General features: G+C 41.4%; 1 protein-coding gene across 1 annotated transcript in view; it reads right to left on the bottom strand.

The window, feature by feature from the left end:
- Positions 1-20,566, bottom strand: part of Tmem131 (transmembrane protein 131) — a 162,274-nt gene that overhangs the window by 29,215 nt on the left and 112,493 nt on the right. Inside the window, exons 9-22 of the mRNA XM_052745146.1 lie at positions 19,577-19,727; positions 19,425-19,481; positions 17,828-17,889; positions 13,278-13,386; positions 9,726-9,834; positions 8,877-9,030; positions 8,625-8,795; positions 7,235-7,345; positions 7,017-7,151; positions 6,469-6,573; positions 5,566-5,652; positions 1,702-1,854; positions 1,534-1,609; positions 1,275-1,392 (exon numbers count right to left, since the gene is read on the bottom strand). Of these exons, the coding sequence (XP_052601106.1) occupies positions 1,275-1,392; positions 1,534-1,609; positions 1,702-1,854; positions 5,566-5,652; positions 6,469-6,573; positions 7,017-7,151; positions 7,235-7,345; positions 8,625-8,795; positions 8,877-9,030; positions 9,726-9,834; positions 13,278-13,386; positions 17,828-17,889; positions 19,425-19,481; positions 19,577-19,727 (1,598 nt within the window). The remainder of the gene's footprint in view (positions 1-1,274; positions 1,393-1,533; positions 1,610-1,701; positions 1,855-5,565; positions 5,653-6,468; positions 6,574-7,016; positions 7,152-7,234; positions 7,346-8,624; positions 8,796-8,876; positions 9,031-9,725; positions 9,835-13,277; positions 13,387-17,827; positions 17,890-19,424; positions 19,482-19,576; positions 19,728-20,566) is intronic.

Here is a 20,566-nt window from a genome sequence, read left to right as displayed (position 1 = left end):
GGAAGGGGACCAGGGGAAGGGCAAAGGACGAAGAGGAGATGAAGGAAACTGTGGCTCGAGAGCAGAAGTGGGGTCCCCTAAGGGGAAGAAGGGAACCGGCAGAGGGGTAGTGAGAATAAAGAATAATCATACGTGCATGAAAATGCCAGTGATACCCATTCTTTGTGTGCTATCTAAAGAGTTAATCAAAAAGTAGTTAATGGTTTAAGAATTTCAAAATACTCTTATGGAAGACTATTTTAATTTTGACAAATATCTATCAAGTCTACTTGTCAATGTTCCTATTTCTGGAAAAATCCTTTTCTAATGTGTATTCAAGGGCCAGGCTTTTATAATACCAAAGCTACATTGCTGTGGGATGTTCTGTATGGCAAATGTGTTGCTGATTAGTCAATAAATAAAACACTGATTGGCCACTGGCTAGGCAGGAAGTGTAGGCGGGACAAGGAGGAGACTAAAGCTGGGAAGTGGAAGGCTGAGTCAGGGAGACATTGCCAGCCGCCACGATGAGAAATAGCAGGTGAAGATGCCAGTAAGCCACGAGCCATGTGGCAAGGTATAGATTAATGAAAATGGATTAATTTAAGCTGTAAGAACAGTTAGCAAGAAGCCTGCCATGGCCATACAGTTTGTAACCAATATAAGTCTGTGTGTTTACTTGGTCAGGTCTGAGCGGCTGTGGGACTGGCAGGTGAGAGAGATTTGTCCTGACTGTGGGCCAGGCAGGAAAACTCTAGCTACACTACATCTTAGTGTTTGAATCCAGGTGCGACGCTGGTTTTCCATTAGCATACTTTCTACCTGCCGAAGGTGCAATGGAGAGCCACCTGAGGGGGCCTTTACGTCTCCAGCAACAGGCTAGCACTTGAAGGAGGAGGAGGAGGAAGCTTTTTTTCACAAGGAGCAAATAAATTGGGTCTCCTGTAGGGAGGGAGTGAGTATAACTTGGGAAGGCCAGTGGCAGACCAATCTTTTTTCTCATACATAATATTGTGTCTAAGGTGAACATGGCGGTCATGATATATAGGGCGATTTCAAGTTTCTTTAATTTTAAGGACAGACCTCATGCACTGGAGGAAAGAGGAAATAGGAGTGTATGTATTTCTTAGCCACAATGCTGAAAATGTCAATGTGACAACATTCTGAACTAGGCCCATTAGCTTGGCTGTGACGTAGAATAACCATAGGAAAATACAGTGACATTTAGAAAGTAGAAACAGAGATACCGCATGTGCTACACTGCTAAAAGACTTCAATAAAGCAGAGGCTCGTACCTATGACCTGCGTTTTCCTTTATTCCCATCCAAGCTTTGAACAAGCTCTGATGTAAATCCCAGTCGGCATCCCACAAATCTTCCTGCATGGCCACGCCAGGCTGCACTTTGGGTTCAGCTAAAAGAGGAAGCACATGTCAGCATGGACTCAACCTAAACCACTTGCCAATAGCCCTTCCAGTGAGTTCTACAGTACTCAGAATTAGCATCACTTTTTGGTGGGGAGAGTGAAGGGATAGGAGGGGCCAAGAAGACTTACATTTGGATAGAAAGGGCAAGCCAATATAGCAGTGATCCCCACACTGTAGCCCAGGATCAAAATAAATGTTTGCAATCTATAAAGAAGCACAGGATAACCATGAATCCCGAACCCACAGATGGTCAGTCACAAAGTATTGACAAATGGGACTTCTCAAACCTAACAAACCTTTGACTTTTTCCCTGGCTCCAAGTCTTCCCTATTGCCCCGTAATCGTTTGTAATAGAACCGTACATCTTCTGACAAAGACCGTATGTGCTGTATCTTCACCTTCTGTGAGAAGGAATTCATAATATTTAAGCTCTGATGAACTATCTTCCCCTGAAGGAAGAAAAACAAACAAATTCAGTTGTATATGACCAAATTTGCAGCTAAGACACATTCAGAATTTTCATCAGCTGATAATCTTTAAATCTGTAATTGACCCAAAAATCCATCCCCTCATTCAAAAGGAAAGCACCAAATCAAAAGAACAGAAACCACAGGACAAGCTTTTTGTTGTTGTTGCTGCTGTGGCACATTACAGAAGTACTGGAATGAACTAAGGGGAAATCTGGTTTCGTGTTGACACACTGAGGACACCAAGAAGACACAGAAAGGAACTTCAAATAAATAAAGAAGGTCATTTTCGGTTTGTAAGGCAAAGTCTGTTTATACCAAGGTAAAGTTGCCCTGAAATAAATGAATTCTAAGACCTAACCAAGTAAGAATAAAACATAGTCTTTAAAAGAAAATGTTTTCTTTATAAAAAAAAAAAAACACATCATTTTTACCATTACAGAGGAAAATTAGATCTCTTTAAAAAATGTAGGCTATCAACTGGCATGCCTGTGATTTCAGCACTTGGCTGACTAACACCAGGACAGTCCTTGTCTCAGAAAACAGTAATCAGAAATAAAAACATACACCATGAAGATTTTTACAAAACCAGCATACAAATTCAATTCTTTTTTAGAACAGGGTTTTCAACGTGTATTTGATGTGTATGAATGTTTTGGCTGTACTTGTATAAAGTGCACTGCATGCATACCTGCAGAGCCAGAAGAGGAACTGAGCCCAGGAGCTGGAGTGCAGATGGCAGTGAGCTCCTTGAGGGTGCTGGGAACTGAACCACTCTCTACAGGAGCCACAACTCCTCGTAACTGCGAAGCCATCCCTCCAGCCCACAAACCAAAGTCTTAATCGGTGACTCTTTTTACCAGGTGCCAGCTTTGTGTTTCTAGAGCCCATCAAATGAGTAAATTATGCATTTAAAAAAGATTCAAACCATCCTCAAGAAACACATTATGAGCTTATACTTTCTTCTGGTTGAATACAGAATTGTTCCTACCCACTTAAAGAACTTCCTAAAGGGAGAAACCTGCTTTTCTAATATTTGGTACTCAAGACACAGAAGAAGAGGACGGCATCCTTATTTGAAGCCTGGGGAAAATAAATACCCTGGGCAAGACCCCATAGGGTGGACACGTGGTCAGGAGGGAAGGAAGTCAGAACAGGCAGCAGAGGTGCCTTCTTGGATCTAGATTTCTGTACCTATCATAACGTCTTCCTGGCCTCAGCTCTTAGGCCATATGGAGATCAAGAGAAATAAAATTCCTTTTGAAACTCTATTTAAATACTCAACCTTGAGTTATTTGAAATGTTTTCTGACATACTGTTTCCCTCCAACAGCTCGAAGTCCCTTTCAGGACTCAGCAGAGCATAAGGAGATCAGTGTCCAAAAGGTGACAGAAGGAAGAATATGGTTCTTATGGATTAATAATAAAGGCATGGATTTAATATACAGTCAGAATGCAATGACAGGAAGGCGGGGGTTTAATTATAGCCCAAACTGAAATAGGTTGAACTTTTTATTACAATTGTATATTGAAAAGGGTACGATCTTGAACTTTAGGGTTTATTAAGTACAGCACTCCTATCTCCTGCCCCTAAACCTCTATCCCAGGAAGACACATTTCTACATTTTCCCAATGCATCCTGACTCTTCCTCAAAAAGCTAGCACCTTTCTCATGTCCTCTTTCTCAAGGTTCACACTCTAAGGCACAGCCTTAGAGTCCTCTCTCTCCTCCCACCCCCAGCTGCTCAGTGGGTTGACCTTCTGAGGTCACCCAAGGAGTTGGTCCGTGTGCACCACCTTCTGCTCTGCCCTCTCCCCACCACTCGCTCCCTCCCACGTGCATGGTCTAGTAAGTTCCTGACACTGGGTATAAAAGACGTCTCATTCCTTCCCAGAGGACCTCGGAAACACATCAAGAGAGATCAACCTGTAAGGAATGAGTCATTTGCACTATAAAAGAATTGTTTCACACATGAAACTACTATTGCCTATAGTAGCCAAGAAATGTTCAAATTCTTGTGTTTTTGTTACTTAATGACCCCTATACAAACTTCATTTCTCTATTCTTTAAAAAATTACATTGTTTACTTGTGTGTATATGGTGGTGGGCTCATGCAGCACAGTGTGCATATTCACCCTTGAGTCCACGTGGAGGTCAAAGAACAACTTGTAGGAGTTGGTTCTCTCCTCCTCCATGGGAGGCCTGGCGAACTCAGGCTTGGTGGCAAACACCTTTACCTGCTGAGCCACCTCAGCAGCTCAACTTTAAACATCTGAATAGTATTTAAACTAACAACAACAACAACAACAAAGGCCTGGCAGTGGTGGTGCATGCCTTTAATCCCAACACTCTTCCTATTGAATAAAACCTATGTTGGATTGATTCTTTTTTTTCCTTTCTTCTTTTTCTTTAGCATAAAGAAAGCACACTACCACAAAATTTTTTGGAGATAATTTGTGCATATCTGCTTAAGGCAATTTCCTATCAAGCTAAAAAAGTTATTAATTCTAGCAGTTTTTCAATGACACAGAGAAACATTTTGACATCAATTAACTATTTTTATTTTGTATGTATGAGTGTTTGCCTGCGTGTATTTAGATGTACCACATGTGTGCCTAGTTCTCACAGAGGCGAGAAGGGGTCATTGAAGCCCCTGGAACTGGAACTGCAGACAGCCGTGAGTCACCATGTAGGCACTGGGAACTGAACCAGGTTCTACAGTAAGTGCTCTTAACTGCAAAGCCATCTCTACAATTTCAAAAGGACTCTTAAAAATGGCACACACTCTCTCTGTATATAAAACGATACGAAACATAACAATTTTTAGGCCATTTTTTCCCCTTTCAAACACTGGAGGCTTGGGAGCAGGAAAGGCTCTTCTGCCTCTACCAGAGGCCCTGGCACTCAACTTTCCCCATAGCCCTTTTCCTGTGTGCCCTAGTCCACCCCTGGGCTGTTACTTCCATAAGTGGCCTGCATTTCCTTCTGATACAGAGCCAATCTTTAAAGCTCAGTATTGATGTTAAGTCTCTGTTCAAAAACTTTAGACTCCTACGTTTCTTCAGGCTTCCACTCCAATACACTGTACTACGTTCTCTTAAGGCTTCCTTCCCTTCTGGCCAAGCCGGATCACTCAGCACTACCTGAACCACTTCAGACTTTACCTCCTCTTTCCTCTGATGATGTTCTTCCCTAGCCCTGAATGTCCTCGCCTCCCCTTTTCTATTCCTGCCAGAAGAAATTCTAAGTTAGGTTGCAGGGTGCTTTCTCTCTCTCTCTCTCTCTCTCTTTTTTTCCGAGACAGGGTTTCTCTGTGTAGCTTTGTGCCTTTCCTAGATCTCGCTCTGTAGACCAGGCTGGCCTCGAACTCACAAAGATCTGCCTGCCTCTGCCTCTCGAGTGCTGGGACTAAAGGCGTGCACCAGAACCGCCCGGCGCAGGGTGCTTTCTCTGTAAGCCCCTTTGTCTTAATCTTCCTAGGGCAACCTCTACTCTCTGCTTTACATAAAGCAAGGCTCCATATTTTCATAGAAAGTCTTTAGAGGGAGAGGTCTATTTCTTACCCACTTCATATCCTCTAAAGAACCTTACAATAAATGATGAAAGCAGTAAATGACATTCCTGTTTGAGCTCTAAAGGCAGAGATAAAGGCAATGGAAAACAATTGGTAGGAAGAAGTATAAAGTGTCTTACTGGGAAGGAAGGGGGAAGGACCATGTGTTTTGGGAAGCAGGTCAGTGAGCCCACTGCGATCACAGCTTTCACAGGAATGGTTAGGATCTGTGGAGTGAAGAGGCAGACCACCATGAAGTCAGGGGAAAGTCTGGGATGTCTGGTACTACTTTAGAGGTTAAAAACAAAGTTTATTTTGTGTCATAGGCTGGCAATAACTCAAAACCAGTATTGAAACCACCCTGGAAGCTTTTTAATCTGTCCAAGGTTCCTTTATCAAAAACCAAAAGTATAAAATAAGAAAAATAATCAAATCTTTCAGAAATACATGCATTCAGATCTTACTGACTACAACGTAACTCTACTCCGTCTCTGGAAGAGCTCACTGACACTCATTTGAAGAATGTCCAGCAGACATGAACATAATGTATTGCAAAAAGGACACTAATAAGTGCAGAGCCAGACTTGTGCTATGTGGTAACCTTCTGTAGGCAGGGTTATAATAGGGTAATTCTAAATGTGCGAAGAGTGTTTTTCTGAAACCGTGTTTTAGTTAGAAAGCATGAGTTTTGCAGAAAACTGGGAGGTAGCGAACCAGTCTTCTGAAATGGTTCTTAAAAGGTCAGTTTTAAATCCCAGCACTCGGGAGGCAGAGCCAGGCGGATCTCTGTGAGTTCGAGGCCAGCCTGGACTACCAAGTGAGTTCCAGGAAAGGCGCAAAGCTACACAGAGAAACCCTGTCTCGAAAAAAAAAAAAAAAAAAAAAAAAAAGGTCAGTTTTAAAGGAATGAAACTAATACACAAACTTTAAATAAATGTAGTTCTCTGCTTCTACAAAAACTAAAAGGCCCTATAAATATGCATAATCAGTAACAACAAAAGTTTCAGAAAAATCCACTGACATGAATCCCCAGTAGTGCTTACCTCATAGTCTGTTGTGATCTGTATGGCTCCATCGTGAATCCCTTCTAGTTTCTTGGCAGTAAGTTTGACTCTGAACACTGCAAAGTATCCTGAAGCTAATGTTACCTAAAGCAGTAAAAATGGCGTCATTCACTAGCCATGCAGGATCAAGTCTCCTACTGCAGGGGAAGGAGCACCTAGTGGTAAGCTATACCCACACAGACCCGTATGGCATCAGATCGCCACATCTCATGCACAGAGCACTGTAGACTAGAGTACTGACTCACTGGAGACACCTTTCCTTTCAGGACAGTGTGATATTGATCGTTCCAGTTTTACCTGTTCTGTTACTCATGATAAGGTAGGCTCAGTGTCTCTGGGCTTCAGTGTCCTCATCATAAAGGAAAACAGGGGAGTAGATGATCTCCATGAAGCCCTTCCAAGATCTACCAGTCACCGCCATTAGGCAGCACATCAAAATCCTAGTTGAGTGGTGCACACAACAGTACTCTTTTACTTGTGCTTCAACACCCAATCAACCCAAAGAAGCAGTAAACAAGTTCACTCACTGGGGACTGGTCAGGCAAAGAGGACTTCTCCAGCTCCGGAAGGCTCGCAATCACTGTAGTTCTGTTGCCTCTCTCTGTAGCTACAAGTTCTATGGATAAGCCATCTCCTATGATATGCCAACTTTTTATAGCCAGCTTCAAAGAGAAAACACAAAAGTGATCTTGCAACACAAACATGAAATCTTCAGTGTGAGTGAGAATAAAAACAATTTCTTTACCTCAATTGGATTGCTGTTTATAATTGCAAATAAAATATTACTTGCTTCTGTAGCACTCAGTACTCCAAAATCTATGAAGCGTTCTTCTATTTTGGGGGGCAATACAAAGTACTGGAGAGATAGAAAAGGACTGTATTAAACACCAAATCACATGTGTGTAACAGAACGTTACCAAAGACAGTGATCACTAGGAGACAGCATGGGGTCTGTATCTTATGCCTATGTATACAGACACACGATATTGTGAGAAATTTGAACAAGGACAATCAGAGGAATCAGTGATGGAAAGAGACCATTAACTGAGCAGCTACTTCCCTGAAGAAAAACAAGAGGCTGGGAAGCCCTTGGCAATCAGGCAGAAAGTCTGTGGTCTCAGTAGGCACTGAATGATTACAAGTAAGCCATCTGACTGGATGGGGTAACATCAGCTCCACACGTCTAGCTGATGTTAAGTTCTGGGAGGCAGTGTGCGTGCCCCACCTTTTCCTTTCCCGACAGTTTTATTACTTAGCCACATTTCTTTTATTGGCCATATTCACCACAGCTTTGTCTGGAATGTTCCCACTGGTTTGCTTTCTGCACTGTGAAGACCTCTACGCCTACTCTGTGCTCTATTTATCTTATTTTATCTTACTTGCTCAGATGTGCATCTTTACCACCCAGTTTTCTTCTTCCCTCCCTGGTTCTTTGCTTTGTCCTGGTATTTCCCAACTTTAACCAATCCAGGTTACCATTTTACTTCCTAATATTGTCCCTGCCCCATTATTCTCCTTCCATTTATCTTTGTTTTGGATTTTCTGTCCTAACAATTCAAGAGAAAACAATGTAGAAAAGCTCCAGGCAGAGACTGGAATTAAAGGCATCAAATATACCCTGAGTAGTCAATGAAGCCTTGTGGTGTCTCATCGGGGATGTGAATCATCCCTTTCTCCTATGAATCCATGCTGTATATGCTACCCACTCATTAATCATGGAGTTCCATGTGGAAGGACTACTGTGGTAGCAGCACAGTGCCTGTGCTTCAGCAACCCTTATTTTGCTTTATAAATGCCCCAAGGAGCAAGAGCAGTGATTCCAGGGATTCACATATGCCAAAGAAAAGCCATAAGGTGCTTTCCTTAAGGCAAACGTAAAAGTAACAGTTTAATTACAGCATCGTATCATGTATTACCCTAAGTGTTCCATTTGACTACTACTCTAATTTCTATATTAAACTTAGTTGTATGCATTAGAGGAAAGCACAGTGTGGACAGTCAGCCTTCCATACTGTGGGTTCCACATCCATGGACTTCACTGCTTGCCTACAAATACTACACCATTTTCTATAAGGAACTAGAATTGCCTGGCAATATCCAAAAGCACAGAGAAAGGACTTTGACAACATACTTACATCTAAAAAGCCTGTGTATACCCGCACAGGTAAATGAAACTTAGAGGCATTGGTAACGAGTAAAATGTTGTTGTCTATGTGCATGGATGATGTGGATGGCATAAAAAAGAGGGTAAAAATGTATCCTGACTCATTAGGAAGAATTAAAACTGGTTTGCTGAAGTTGTGCACCTGGGGAAAAGGAGAGAAAAAGCAAAGATTAGTACCATCTAGTGGGTAGCAGCAGAATGAAGCAAGAGGGCTCACACGCACCTGAAACATTGTTCTGGCTTCTTCTGGTAACAATACATCATGAATGAGGATCGCAAAACTAAAAGTATTAGTCAGGTAAATTGGCCTTTCCACTGGGTCAGCAGGACTGTCCTGGATGTGAAATAGCGTTGCGGCGTGATCAAAACCCAAATAACTATTGGAAGAAAACAAAACAAGATGAATCCTCCTTATTTTCTTGTGTTAATTTAAGGTCCGAGCTCTTTGGTTATGAGTAGTAGTGAACATTTAGCATTAAGGACCACAGAATAGAATTAGTATTTAACTTTATAACTATATGATTGATCACATGACTAAAGATTTAGCTTACGAAATACTGAAATATAATAGAAAGATGGTTCCCTACTGCATGATACAAAATCACATTGCTGGACTCAAGATCGCACCAACAGGATGGCTACAGTGGTTATGGTTGTGCTAACACAACCCTTACTGTTAAAGTACAACGAGAAAGTTATGTCTCAGGGGCCATTTCTAAGTCAAGGGTCAACTGAGGGACTAAGGAGTTTATAGATGAAAACAAATGTTTGCCTCAAGTCACAGGAGTGACATGCAACAGTCTGACATGTTACAAAAAGAACAGAATGAAAATGGTTCAAATGATTTAAATATTTAAGAAACACATTAATTTCTGAATCATTAAATCTTCTAACAGATCATATTATTCCATTTTCTCTTTTCATCTTAAAAAGTCAGAAATAAACAAGACAGAAGGATTTCCTTTACAGTTGCTGTTCTTTTCACAATAATCCCATTAGGTTGGATGAGCTCTATTTATCAGCAAAAAGTTATAAACAGAAAGTTAAAAGCTCCTTTGAACGCGAAACTTACCCATCTAGAACTTCTGCTTGGTAGGGTATTTCAAGTTTAGAATAACTCTTTTCCTTTGCTTTAACAGTTATTTTCCCAGAAAACTGAGATGGCTTTTTTGCTCTGGAAGCTGAAAGGAAACATTAAAAAACAAACAAACAAAAGACAACAAAAAAATTGTCATTTAAAAAAAAGTCTATTTATTTGTGTGTGGGGGGTATTTTTTAAACTTAAAACATTCCATTTACTCATTTTGTGTCTGTATTGTAAGTGTGAGTGCAGGCGAGCCTGTTAGGGCACACACGTGGAGGGCTGAGGGACCAAACACAGGTTGTCAGCCTTGGTGGTGAGCAAGGACCTGCAATGCTGAGCCATGTAGTCAGCTCTGTTACTTCTCACTGCTTATGAGTCTGAGTGATTTTATGGAAACTGAGAGGATCTTTAAAAAAAGGGGGGAGGTGAACGCTTCCATACTGGCAAACAGAACACTTGCATACATAGTCTCCATTTTGTATAAAAACCAGGATAGTTTCCTGTGGTGAGACAGAGCACCTAGTCATGAGCAAGTGAGCACAGGTCACTTCTCTATAGCTGGAGGCGTTGGTGTCATTTAGGACAGCAGGCTCTAACTTAGCCTTATTCTCAGCATGGTGAGCACGGGAGGCCAGGTTTACTCCTTACGGTAGGCACTGGGTAGGATATCCAGCAGCACCTAGGGACCCCTCTTGCTAGAGGTCAGGCCCACCCCTCCATCTGTGATGACTAAAAATGTTTCTAGAAAACTGCCAAGAGTCCCCTGGGAGGCAAAACTGCTGTCACCTACTGAGCACCAGTGGTTCAAGGCTGTACTGAGAAAGCAACAGTATGCCTAGTTTGGCCCCAGTCTAGCGGCGAACATCAACAAGGCAGCGTGGCACCGAGAAAAGCCGTTCGCCAGCCGAGAGCTGTGCATATGAGCCGAGGCAGGCCTCTCCTGCTGTCGTCACCCCGTCTTTTCATACTGTCTCACCGATAAAGTCAAGCTCTCCGAATCAAAGAAACTCATTTGATGCATCCAGTCTGGGTGCTCATTAGATGATGCTTTCATGTAAAGAAGAAGCAGTTCAATGTTCTTTCCTTTGAAGTCCTTCAGGTACACCTCTGCTAGTGAATGTGTGCCACCCAACTTCAGGACAAGCAAAGGACGAGGGAATGGTACCAACGATGCCTAGCATCCCACTACGTACTCTTAGGCACTTCAGATTTAAATTTCTTCTTAACATCTTTTTCCAACTGAGCTATTTCTGGATACTTTTAACTTTTTTAGTGTTCTGATGTCAGGCTGATTACAGGGCTGTAATTCAGGCATTTCACAGTATTATTAACTTAGCAACACAAAGATCTCAAGAATATTCAGTTCACTATCATGGAGTATCATGGGGGAGAAGGATGTCTGTCAGGAACATGAACCTGGCAGCACTAACACACTGTGAACTCTGAAAATACCCAAGTTAGACACAACTTCCCGACTGGTTTCACAGCCTTTAAAACCACTCCATTACTGAAAAAGAATTACATATGTATGCGTATATGTGCCTAAGGAGGTCAGAAGAGGGTACTGGATCCTGCCTGGAGCTAGAGTTACAGCTGGTGTGAGCCACCCAACAAGGGTGCTGGGAACTGAACCAGGGCCCTCTGACAGGGTAGCCAGTGCTCTTAACTGCTGAGCCATCTTTCCAGGTCACTCACAGCAACCTTTGAGAGGTACTTTCTGTTGGGAGATCTGCAGTACTGTGAGTAGGTAAAAGGTCAAAATATTTCCTCAAGACATTAAAAAGCACTTTAAAGAAAATTAGCAACTATTTGGGAGAAAAAACCTTTTCTTTTAAGAAACACCATTTTAGGGCTGGGGATACAGCTCAGACGTAGAGTGCTTGCCTAGCACACATGCGTGAGATCTTGAGTTCGATACTTGGCACCGGAATAAACAAACAAACAAATAAGTAAATAAATAAATGGGAAAATAAATAACTAAATAGATAATTTAGAGCCTGTAATCTCAGAAGAGCCACATGAATGGTACCATATGCCTCCATGGAGACATTTGCTGGGCTTAAGGAGTTGGAGGGGAGGAGCCCTGTACCCTCAGAGATAAAGGGGTGGTATGCCATAGGATATGGCTGAGGTGACTTGCCCATTGCTCGGGTTAATCACTAAGGTAGCCTAAGTGTTTTGAGGGCTCAGAAAGACTCCTGACTACTCTGTTCTCTGGATGGGAAGAGGTGTTCCAGCTGGTCATGATGTGGTCTCTCAGCAGCACAGAAGACATTTACCTCATATATGGATGTAGCTGTGATAGCAAGATATCATATATGATAGTAGCTGTAATTCTAACTTTCTACATATGCATCATGAAAGAGGTCACATATTCAATTTCCACTCCCTGGGAGTTCTTGCAGAGGCCCCAGTCTGTATCATTGCTCCAGATCCTCCCAGAATGCTCCAGAACTAAGGAATATACCGACTCTCTCACAAACACTATGCTGAGCTTGGCAGGGTGCTGCCACACTCACTGACTACCCTCATCTGATGAGCTGAGCTGTGAAATGTGGACTCCAGACACATGTGGGTGTCAGAATACTAGGTTCATCTTTATGGTCCCTTGTGTAGGCGAGACAGGTGGATTAGACCAAAGAGGCATGTTCAGGATGGGGAGGCTATGGAAGACACAGGCCCTCTTCCAAGTTTCAGTTCTTATTTAATCATATACTGAGTTAAGCAGCATTAAGTCATTATTTAAAATTTGCAATAGCAAACCCAATAAATTTCTCTTAAAACAAATGAAAAAAGAGTAAAGACAGACTATAAAAATGCTTAAGTCTAAGCTAATGTTTCAGGTGAGACTGGGTACACTGAGGGCATTACGGCTATAGATCAAGGATAACGTTTCAAATGATACATATTACGCATATCTGAAATAACAGCTAATTGGACAACTATAACATAAAGGCTATTATTTAAGCTTAGGCAGGGCTGTCTGCTTTGCTTAAAAAGTCAACATATAAAAGTGCTATGAAGAGTATTTTTGCCCACAAACCTAAACATGCTTCTGAACATTAAATACATTATCATTTAATTAAAACAACCAATGACTTCATAATTAAGGTAAATTATGACAGCTGTGACTGGTTATCCCAGATTACAGAAATATCCCAACCCTAAGGTATCGGCTAATATTTCTTGGTTGTGAATATTGATTTAGGGTGGTGGTGACACATGCCTTTAATCCCAGCACTTGGGAGGCAGAGGCGGGTGAATCTCTGTGAGTTTGAGGCCAGCCTGGGCTACAGAGAGAGTTCCAGGATAGCTAGGGCTACACAGAGAAATCTTCTCTCTAAAAACAAAGCAAAACGAACAACAACAAAAAAGTTAGTGATGATTTTTTTTTTGTGTGTGTGTGTGGGAAATCAATTGAGGCAGTACTGTTAAATTTGGGTTAAAATAGTCTGTATTTCTATATTAACCCATCAACATAAATGCTTTCTAGTTTATCAAAATAACACCACTCTATGATAGAAAAAAATTAATATTTACCATCAAAACTAATGCTTGCAACCTTGGTATATTTACTTTCAGAAGCTTTTAATGTAACTGGTTTAAAATGTACCGTTATAGCGTCATTTTGTGGTGTAGGTCGAACACTCTGCAAAGAAAAAAAAATGTAATTTTAGTCTAGTGTAGCTAGAAAGTGAAGCATACTCTAAACTAAGGCTTAATGTCTGTAGCAGCTATAAATGAAACAGGGCAAGTGCAAACCTTCCTTTCATTGGAATACCTTATGAAACAGTGATGACAGGGGAACCAGGTATGAGATTAGTAAGTAGGAATCTAAGGACAAACTCACACATGGGAAAACGTAAAGGTCTCACTTTCTGCATGAATGCCTACTTTGTGAGTGAAGGGGACATAAAGCCAACTTAAGACCCATCTGTCTTGAAGAAATCCACACACCAAGGTGCTATGGAGCTGCCCTCTAAGGGAAGAATGAACACACACAAGACGCTGTGACCCCAGGTGGCCTGTGCAGTTGTTTCTGCACGGCCTGACAGTGTAGGCAAGGCCCACTGTCGAAGGGCAGACTATACATTTCATTACTGGTGCACTGGGCAGTAAGGCCAACTACAGAGGTACTTAACTCAGAAGAAAGGCTGGAATGCTTTCAACTCAGGGAATCAGATCTATTCACATAACTAAACCTAAAATTTAAAAAACAAAATAAAACCCAAAAGCAAACAAGAACAACAAAATCCAGCAGATGGTGTATGTTTAGTGTATATTTAAAAAATAAACACATTTTAAGGTCTAGTTACTTTTTATCATCCTCAATGATATAATTCATTTAAACCAAAAGAGCCTTCAAAAGTCCAACCCTTTTCCCATTGTTCTGATACAGAGAGCCTCACATTATAAAGTGATGTTTCAACAGTCAGCACCAAGAGGAGGACTGAAGCCAGGTTTCCTGACTTGGTATAGGGTCACTGTCTAACCCACTGCACAAAAGTGTCTTCACGGAATCATGGTATTGCACACTAACCCTGATTCAAAGTATTTATTAAATTATCAGGACTGTGTGAACTTGATGTCAAATCCGGTTACTTCCCACAGAAAAGAATCTTCCATCTGGGAAGCTCATCAGGTGTGCTTGCTCACAGGCTGGCAAGTCACTAGGTTCTTTCTTCCCCATTCGCAGCTGACTCTCTGTTCACTGATAAAGAAGAATTCTACCCAGACTGAACATCACATGGGCACATCTGTGTGTGCTTGAAGGCACAGTAAGTGTGTGAGAAGAATGTGAAGAAAGACATTGGCTCTGTGGCTTGGCATTTGCTATGGTAGGGAACTAAGGTGATTATAATAACTCTAGGGCCTGCCAGGGCAGCTCACTTTCCCAGGCACTATTAGTCCTGGGCAGCTAGCAAGTCCTTGCAGGTCCTAGATCATGGCCCTAAAGATGATTCTTGCAGTTGCTTGAGCTGGAATTCTTAACAGCCTTGGCTTCTGGCCTCCCACTCTCTCAGCATTTCATCTTTTCATTTGCCTCACTTTTTCTTAAAGAATGCTTTCTCATTTGAATATTAGATTGGGGTTGGGAACTGGATGATTGGTTCAAAATATCTTACTAATCAATAAAGCTTATTGTTAATAACCACCACTTGAAATACAGATCTCTTCATTCCTTGAAGGGTGTGCATGTATTTTTGAGATTAAACAAAGAACCGTTTAAACTGTTAGCTAAGCTACATATGGAAGATATTTCATTTGCTTTCATTATACTATTTTACCACACTAACAATTTTCCCAAGAGAGGGAAAGCAGTAGAATACATATGGCAATCTAGTAGTGACACAGTTGGAACCTAAGCAAGCTGCCACATACTCAGGTTCATTTTCCCCACCTGTAAGAACGTCCTGGGAGACTGGAGGAGATACTTTCTAAGGTAATAATCTGTCTACAAAGTCTTGTGATTCCATCTACTTGCTACTTGGAGCTTGTGGCTTGCTAGAGAGCTGGCCTTACAAGCTGAGGTTTCAGAGGGCTCTCACCGCACAGCTACCTCCTTCACTGGCTACTGTGTGGGAGACAGCAACCATGGGACCACAGCCACGTCCCAACACGTTCCCACACTGCAGTGGTTCATCAGGAGCCACTGCAGCATGTTTGGAGTGGCAGCAGCTGGTACAAAGCCATGCAGGAAAGAACGAGTCATGGTTTTTACTAAGATTAAGTTGTTGTAAGCAGGAAGAACTTAAAATAGATGTCAAAAAAAATGATTCTCTTACTTTAAATGCAATACTTAAAGCATTTTCCAAATCAAAGGAAATATTTACATTCAGAATTATTACCTCAAAACATACTGCACTAACAGTAAACAAATATACAATTGGTGACTCACTTTATACAACTGACCTGAACTGTTCACTCATTAAAAATAAACCTGAATTATCAGGTAAAACTTATTTGTCTAAGGAAATAAAAACAAAGCAAAGCAAAAAAAAAAAAAAAAAGCAAGCAAAATACTTAAAGTTCATTCTGGTGACAATATGAAAAATAATACAAAATTATTACCTTGTAATAAACTTATTTATACTAACATTTTAGTATTAGTTACTAACTATGACTTATTCAAAGATAATTAAAAAGTGGGGAAATATGGCAAGATTCCCAGGGAAAGGCAGCTTGCATACATTCTTAATATAATTTTAGCCTTTTCTTACGATATTCAAATCAAACTATCATTCAATAATTCAAGTGAGACACAAGAGTCCTGTAGCTAGAGTTTTCCTGCCTGGCCCACAGTCAGGGCAAATCTCTCTCACCTGCCAGTCCCATAAGCCGCTCAGACCCGACCAAGTAAACACACAGACTTATATTGGTTACAAACTGTATGGCCATGGCAGGCTTCTTGCTAACTGTTCTTACAGCTTAAATTAATCCATTTCTATAGATCTATACCTTGCCACGTGGCTCGTGGCTTACCGGCATCTTCATATGCTGTTTCTCATCCTGGCGGCTGGCAGTGTCTCTCTGACTCAGCCTTCCACTTCCCAGCTTTATTCTCCTCCTTGTCCCGCCTACACTTCCTGCCTAGTCAATGGCTAATCAGTGTTTTATTTATTGACTAATCAGCAACACATTTGCCATACAGAACATCCCACAGCAGAATCCAAGAAGTCAGACGTAGTGTACGCCTTTAATTCCAGCACTTGGGAGGCTGAGGCAGGTGGATTTCTGAGTTTAAAGCCAACCACTGAGATCCAGGCCAGCCAGAGCTATCTAATGAGACCTTGTCTCCAAAGAGTCCAATACACATTGAAACCACAGAGGCCTGCCAGCGAGCGAGGGGAGAGCCCAATAGTACATAGCAATTGGATCCTTAATATTGTGTGCATAAATTGACTCAAGCAAACATCAAGCTGACAGTGGCAGTCACTAAATGATCCCTGTTTATCAGCTAGCATGGAAACCTCATGCAGACCTTCCTTTGAAGACATCTATGGCACATTAATGTCAGGAAGATTATTTTCTCAAAGCTACACGACAGAGAGGAGGGCCTGAACGTGGGTGGTCATCCATCACCAGGGGAGGAGCTTGAATTTGGAGTTACCTGTATCGTTACCATGCACTGAGAGGGACCACAGTGTTTAAAAAGAGGATCACGCTGGGCGGTGGTGATCCCAGCACTTGGGAGGCAGAGCCAGGTGGATCTCTGTGAGTTCGAGGCCAGCCTGGTCTACAGAGTGAGTTCCAGGACAGGCACCAAAACTACACAGAGAAACCCTGTCTCGAAAAGCCAAAATAAATAAATAAAAAATGAAAAGAGGCTCAGTTCTTAGAAGAGGAATTAACAAAACACAATAAACCTTTAACATTCAGCACTACCTAGTCGGTCCTTAAAATTGAGTATGTATAGGAAATGGTAGAGGGTAACAACTTTTCTAAAAACATACCAGCCTCTAAACTTGTTATAATATGCAAGAAATGCTGAAATAAACACAAAACAAAACAAACTTAAGCTCTCAGAAAACTCAGTTTGCGGTGTATGTAGGAGAGAAGTCTAAGCTGCTGTGACCTTGCCAACTGAACACCATGACAGCTTTGGCTGGTCTCTCTAACCATCTACACTTGTGTCAAAGTAGCTGCAGTGTTCTCCTACAATGCCGACGTCTCCTAATGTTGCTCTCTTGATTAAAATCCCATCCTTTTCTTACTGCACTTTTATGAACCCAAAGAAGCCTAGTTTCAAAATGAGTTCAGTGGCGGAGGGGACTTTGGTGGATTGACTCATAGCTCCACATTTAGGACATAGTATAATACATAGTTGATGTTTAAATAATTATTAAATGAATGAATAAAGGGATGAATGAAGACCAGGCTTCTCATACTCTATATAAAACCAGAGTCAACAGGCTACCACAACATAGAGCAAGGACTTAACTCTGACGTTAAATCTCTCTCTCTCTCTCTCCCTCTCCCTCTCTCTCATATATACACACACACACCACACACACAAACACACACACACACACACACACACACACACACACACACACGGTGGGTTGGGGTGGAGTGGAGGGGTTACTTACTGTTATTGGTACATCCTTTGTTCCTGAATTTAATAAATGAAGATTTAAAACTTTTGGTAGATCTGTTAAAATGGAGGGAAAGAAGTGTTTCTTTAGAAGATGGGCTTCATAGCACACTAGACTCTTTACCTTATTAGATATCAAGTTGAAGTTCTTCTAGAATGTGAACTATAATGACAATCATGTCAAAAAGGAAACATTAGGTAGGAGTCGCTTTACTCATCAGGATATTTGTTTGATGTACAAGAGCTGCCCTAATCAACACCCAACCTAAATAATCAGACCAAACCAAACAAAAACTAGAGTGTAACTTGTGAATGCAGATATTACATCGTTTTCCAACAAGGCAATTACAATGCAAAATTACCATATTAAAAGCAAATCAGGCTGGGTGGTGGGGGCACACGCCTTCAATCCCAGCACTAGGGAGGCAGAGACAGGTGAATCTCTGTGAGTTCAAGGCCAGTCTCGTCTACAGAGTGAGTTCCAGGACAGCCAGGGCTACACAGAGAAACCCTGTCTCAGAATATTAAAAAAAAAAAAAAAAAAAAAAAAAAAGCAAATCAATTTTTCAAAAATATGGTCTTTAATCCTGGACAAGTAAGTTTTAATTACAAATGGTTCATATCAAGTATTTGTACTTTTTCTTTAATAAAAATCTGAGCTTGGTTGCTTACGATTTTAGAATTGGGAGTTCTTTCTTTGACCACTTAGGATAAACAATATTATCCATTAAAATACAACTGAATAATTCATGTCTTTAAAAAATCCATGCCGGGCGGTGGTGGCACACGCCTTTAATCCCAGCACTCGGGAGGCAGAGGCAAGCGGATCTCTGTGAGTTCGAGGCCAGCCTGGTCTACAGAGCGAGATCCAGGAAAGGCGCAAAGCTACCTGTCTCGAAAAAGCAAAAAAAAAAAAAAAAAAAAAAAAAATCCAGAGTTAAATCTTCTGACTTCCTTTATTTTACTACTGGAAAAAAAGTATTCCTCACAATTGAATATGTGAGGAACTGGATTAAGAAACTATTTTCTACCTCAGTTTCTACCTGGAAGATTCACATTACTCTGACCTTATTCTATCATCTGGGAAGCAGGTTTCTTAGGAAATGTCTAAAAGATTACATGACCCACTGAGAAATAACTTTCAAAGGTGAATTATGAGTAGAGCCATCAGAACTGAATCTCAATTGGATTTTTTTAGACCTTGTGGTTTGGATGAGAACGGCCCCCTCAGGCTCAGACACTTGGCTTGGTCTCTAGAGGCAGAACTATTCTGAGGAGGACTAGGAGGTGTGGCCTTGTGGAATACATCACTAGGGGTGGGCTTTGGGGTTTCAAAAGCCCACACCAGGCCCAGTCTCTCTCTGCCTTCAACTTGCAGGTAAGATGTAAGCTCCCAGCTACTACTCCAGCACCATGTCTGCCTGCTGCCATGCTCCCCTCCATGTTGTTCACAGATTAACCCCCTGGAACTCCAAGCAACACCCCCCACACCCATTAAATAGTTCCTTTTATAAGTTGCCTTGGCCACTGTGTCTCTTCACAGCAACAGAAAAGTAACTGAGAGAGACCCATAAACACTTTTGTTATTTTACCTTGTGTTCGAAGTGTTCCAAAATCTAACATTTCAGTTGAGGAATAAATTCCAGGAGCTGGGAAAACAACAGTGAAGAATTATCTTTCATTCAGCCAAGATAGGGGAACTGAGAAGAGAACAAACTTTGCATTCCTCCAGTTTTCCACTGACCTGTTGTAACTTCTACCTCCACGGGAAGAATGATGAACTCTGTGCTGTCTGAGGCATTTGTCTTTATTCTTATGAAGGCTGTATGATTATCTGCTTCTCGGGAGGAAAAGCTGGCTCTCATCACTCCCTTGGTTTCATAAGGAGGGATTTCCTGTGAGTAAACAGACCATAATGTAGCACAGCATGCGGAACGCTGCACAACTACCTTGTTTATTCATTGGATGACACAGACCAAAGGTGCACTATTATTTTACATATCTACCAAGAAAAAATAGTACATTACCAATTAATTATATGCTTCACTGATTGTAACACATAAAACCTCCAATTTTAGAGAGTGTTACAATACAAAAAATGAGTTTTTTTTGAACAGGTGATGTATATTTTGTCAAGATAAGTTAATCAAGCCAATGGTCTGAAAACAACTAAAAGCTGCAAAAACCTCTTAAAAGCATAACTAGTCTAGAAAACCAGCTATTTTTTAACACGTTAGTTGTGTACTCAGTCCTGAAATTATCCAATGGAAATATCCCCATTAGAGGACAGTATTTTCTGGAAGTGGATAGTGTTCTCCAGATGATAACCAGGAGGGTTGGACTCTGCTTTCCTTTCATTTAAAAACTAACACTTCATCAAGTGCAGTCAAATAAAGCTCTTGGTGCGTGTGAGCGCACACAGACACACACAGCATAAACTTTCAGTCTTCTAACGATAACACCCACACGGGTGCTATACTAGAAGGCAGACTCACTGGAATACAATGGGGGTGGGGTGTATAAATTCTTTTCCAGGTTTTAGCACTATTTGGCTGCCTAGAAATTGCCGGAGTTTTTCTATAAACCACTTCTAGCTTATTTTAGGAAAACCTCACGTTCAAGAACTTACTGGTCCTCACCTACCCCTACTTCCCTAACTCTGTAGTCTCAAAGTAGAAAACAGGTGACTGGAAGCCTTGGGGTGGGAGGGGATGGACAGACCCCAGATGTGCTT

Source organism: Peromyscus californicus, unplaced genomic scaffold, assembly GCF_007827085.1.
Source record: "Peromyscus californicus insignis strain IS unplaced genomic scaffold, ASM782708v3 Scaffold_19__1_contigs__length_69161282, whole genome shotgun sequence".
Classification (NCBI taxonomy): domain Eukaryota; kingdom Metazoa; phylum Chordata; class Mammalia; order Rodentia; family Cricetidae; genus Peromyscus; species Peromyscus californicus.
Note: the sequence above shows the minus strand (reverse complement) of the source record. Positions and strands in the feature narration are given on the sequence as shown.